This window comes from Haplochromis burtoni, unplaced genomic scaffold, assembly GCF_018398535.1.
Source record: "Haplochromis burtoni strain Fernald_Lab_line unplaced genomic scaffold, NCSU_Asbu1 Contig_232, whole genome shotgun sequence".
Lineage (NCBI taxonomy): Eukaryota > Metazoa > Chordata > Actinopteri > Cichliformes > Cichlidae > Haplochromis > Haplochromis burtoni.
The window spans coordinates 572037-575406 of NW_024582593.1; the positions used below are offsets into that span (position 1 = coordinate 572037).

The 3370-nt window shown below is 40.8% G+C and overlaps 1 protein-coding gene across 1 annotated transcript; it reads left to right on the plus strand.

Annotated features, from left to right (window-relative positions):
- The first annotated feature begins 6 nt into the window (after positions 1–6).
- Positions 7–3145, plus strand: LOC121815505 (protein NLRC3-like). The gene is made up of 3 exons (XM_042226868.1): positions 7–1167; positions 1609–1655; positions 1893–3145. Exons 1-3 carry the CDS (start codon positions 35–37, stop codon positions 2426–2428), a joined length of 1716 nt encoding a protein of 571 aa, XP_042082802.1. The 5' UTR covers positions 7–34; the 3' UTR covers positions 2429–3145.
- The last annotated feature ends 225 nt before the right edge of the window (positions 3146–3370 follow it).

The following is a 3370-nucleotide window of genomic DNA, read 5'->3' on the forward strand; positions in this document are numbered from 1 at the left end:
AGCAGCCAATCAGATCCCTTCTGACTGTGTTGACATGGTAACAGAGGTCAGAGGATTCACTGACCCACAGAAGGAGGAGTACTTTAGGAAGAGATTCAGAGATGAAGAAAAATCCAGCATGATCATCTCCCATATAAAGACATCACGAAGCCTCCACATCATGTGCCACATCCCAGTTTTCTGCTGGATCACTGCTACAGTTCTAGAGGATGTGCTGAAAACCAGTGAGGAAGGTGAGTTGCCCAAGACCCTGACTGAGATGTACATCCACTTCCTGGTGGTTCAGTCCAAAGTGAAGAAGGTCAAGTATGATGGAGGAGCTAAGACAAATCAACCCTGGAGTCTAGAGAGCAGGAAGCTGATCAAGTCTCTGGGAAAACTGGCTTTTGATCAGCTGCAGAAAGGAAACCTGATCTTCTATGAATCAGACCTGACAGAGTGTGGCATCAATATCACAGCAGCCTCAGTGTACTCAGGAGTGTTCACACAGATCTTTAAAGAGGAGAGAGGACTGTACCAGGACAAGGTGTTCTGCTTCATCCATCTGAATGTTCAGGAGTTTCTGGCTGCTCTTCATGTCCATCTGACCTTCATCAACTCTGGAGTTGATCTGTTAGAAGAAGAACAAACATCATCTCTGTTGTCTAAAGTAAGACCCAAATCTAAACTCAAACATCTCCATGAGAGTGCTGTGGACAAAGCCCTAAAGAGTCCAAATGGACACCTGGACTTGTTCCTGCGGTTTCTCCTGGGTCTTTCCCTGCAGACCAATCAGAGTCTCTTACAAGGCCTGCTGACACAGACAGGAAGTAGCTCAGAGACCAACCAGGAAACAGTCCAGTACATCAAGAAGAAACTCCGCAAGAAACTGTCTGCAGGGAAATGTATTAATCTGTTCCACTGTCTCAACGAGCTGAATGACCGTTCTCTGGTGGAGGAGATCCAACAGTCCCTGATTTCAGGAAGTCTCTCCAAAGATGAGCTATCTCCCTCTCAGTGGTCAGCTCTGGTCTTCATCTTATTGTCATCAGAAGAAGATCAGGATGTGTTTGACTCAAAGAAATACTCAGTTACTGAGGAGGCTCTTCTGAGGCTGCTGCCAGTGGTGAAAACTAATAAATCTCAGCACGTTGATAGACGTATGGAGTATCCGAAACAACTAAAGAGGTAGAAAATGGAAATATAAATTAACATTTTTAAATTATACTCTAAACCAATTACTGTTTTCATTAATGATACAGTATAGTAGCATACTATGCTAATTCTTTTTGTTAGCAAGTGACTCATAAAACATTGAACTCGAACGCATTTTCAAAGGTTATTTTTTGGCTTTCACATTTTATAGGATGAAACTATTGAGACCAACATTTTTATGCACTTTTGTTTTTTAATCAAAGTCAGATTCTTTTGCACTTCTTAGATTCTTAAAACACTTTTGTGGTTTACAATTTGACATCACCAACAAAAGTAACTTGTTCGCCCCCATCAGTAAAATAGCAATTTGATCTAAAACAGTGTCTCATATCAGGAAATTTGAATTCTTTGCATTCATGACTAATGTATTGTGCTTGATAATTTGTATGTCGCTGTCACTATACTTATCTACAGAGTGGACCACAGCACAGAGCAGGTGTTGAGGTTTGCACTGCAAAAATGTAAGTTTGCACTTTTTATTCATCTCTTATTAAATTCAAATGCCTAAATCACTTAAGATGCAAGTGAGAAGCTGATTAGATAATTCAGCTTACTCTCAAAGGTTTTCATTCTGCTGGCACTCTGAAGGGGCACCGATTGTGGAACTGATCTTCTATTCGTGCTTGATTGTGCAAGAATTAAGATCTATAAACTACTATTGTAATGTCTTTGCTATTACATTGTACTTTCTCTGTTAGACTTCTGCGAACTTGAACTGGACCCAAATACAGCGCACAGAAACCTCAAACTGTCTGACAACAACAGGAGGGTGACACATGTGAGAGCGGTGCAGCCATATCCTGATCATCCAGGCAGATTTGACTACTGGAATCAGCTTCTCTGCAAAAATGAGCTTACAGGTCGCTGTTACTGGGAGATCGAGTGTAGAGGAGTGATTGACGTCGCAGTGACTTACGGACAAATTCAAAGGAGAGGAGACAGCGATGACTGCAAGCTTGGCTCCAACGATCAGTCTTGGAGTCTGAACTGTTGTGAAGATGGTTACCGTGCTTGTCACAACAACTTTAGGAAGGACGTAGATTTGGCCCTACCCTCCTCCGTCTCTAACAGAGTAGCAGTGTATGTGGACTGTCCTGCTGGCACTCTGTCCTTCTACAGAGTCTCCTCTGACAAACTCGTCCACCTCCACACCTTCAACACCACATTCACCGAACCTCTTTATCCTGGTTTTGAAGTGTGGTATGGGTCTTCAGTGTCTCTGTGTTCTGTGTAGGAGGGAGCGTTTCCGCATGAGTGGAAAAATGTTCCCACTGCTGACTGACTGCAGCTGCTTAGACCAGCTAAGAAGAGAATCATGTAGAGATATTTGACTGTTCAAATTTTATTTTAAAGGGCAGAAATGTTTTTAATGTACGAAATTATCAACATAGAAAATCAGTGAATGGAACAGCATTGAAATTTGATGATGTCATGTCAATGCGTGTGTGTGTGTGTGTATGTTGATAATAATGCATAATGCACATGTTCATAAATGATAACGTGTCATCACGTGGCCCAGGCATTAAGGACGGTCAAACTGTATTTTTTTCTGTTGGCAGAATAACCAGTCATAGTAACCGAAGTCAAGTGTCATACATGCCTTAAAGTCTCTTATCACATCAAATAATGGTACTGCAGTATCGGCAGCACATTGTTTTTCATAGTATTCTCCTCCCACAGAGATTTTGGTGTAACTATAACATGTTGTAACAGGTTCTTCCAGAAATGTTTTTATAGGGTTTCTGATAATCTGAGATCAAAGGATGACTGGATGTCTGAGCATTCCCTTTTTTCTTTTCCATTAAATTTTATATTAAATGTTTATTGTAATTACTATCCTTTTTGTGTGTCTGTCCTGTCTTTTGTACTGTCTGTCATACATAGTTATTGGTAAAGCCACTGTGCACAGTATGTATATGCAAATTTACTTCAGTTTTACTAAATGCTGAGATGCGTTCAAATACTGAGTGTCTTTGAGATTTTATTTGTGTTTTGAAATGATTTAGGATTCAGTACAGTCATGTCAGCGGTCAGGTTTTGTGAAAATCTTGTGAGCGTGACAACTCACAAACAGTGTTAGGAAGGTCACTTTTAAAATGTATTCCACTACAGATTAGAGATGGACCGATCCGATATTACGTATCGGTATCGGTCCGATACTGACCTAAATTACTGG

Bases quoted from the DNA above. Each gene is read 5' to 3' on its own strand.
- LOC121815505 (XM_042226868.1), top strand. From the start codon at position 35: ATGGTAACAGAGGTCAGAGGATTCACTGACCCACAGAAGGAGGAGTAC. The intron at 1,168-1,608 runs GTAGAAAATGGA...ACTTATCTACAG, and splicing joins TATCCGAAACAACTAAAGAG to AGTGGACCACAGCACAGAGC. The intron at 1,656-1,892 runs GTAAGTTTGCAC...TTTCTCTGTTAG, and splicing joins GAGGTTTGCACTGCAAAAAT to ACTTCTGCGAACTTGAACTG.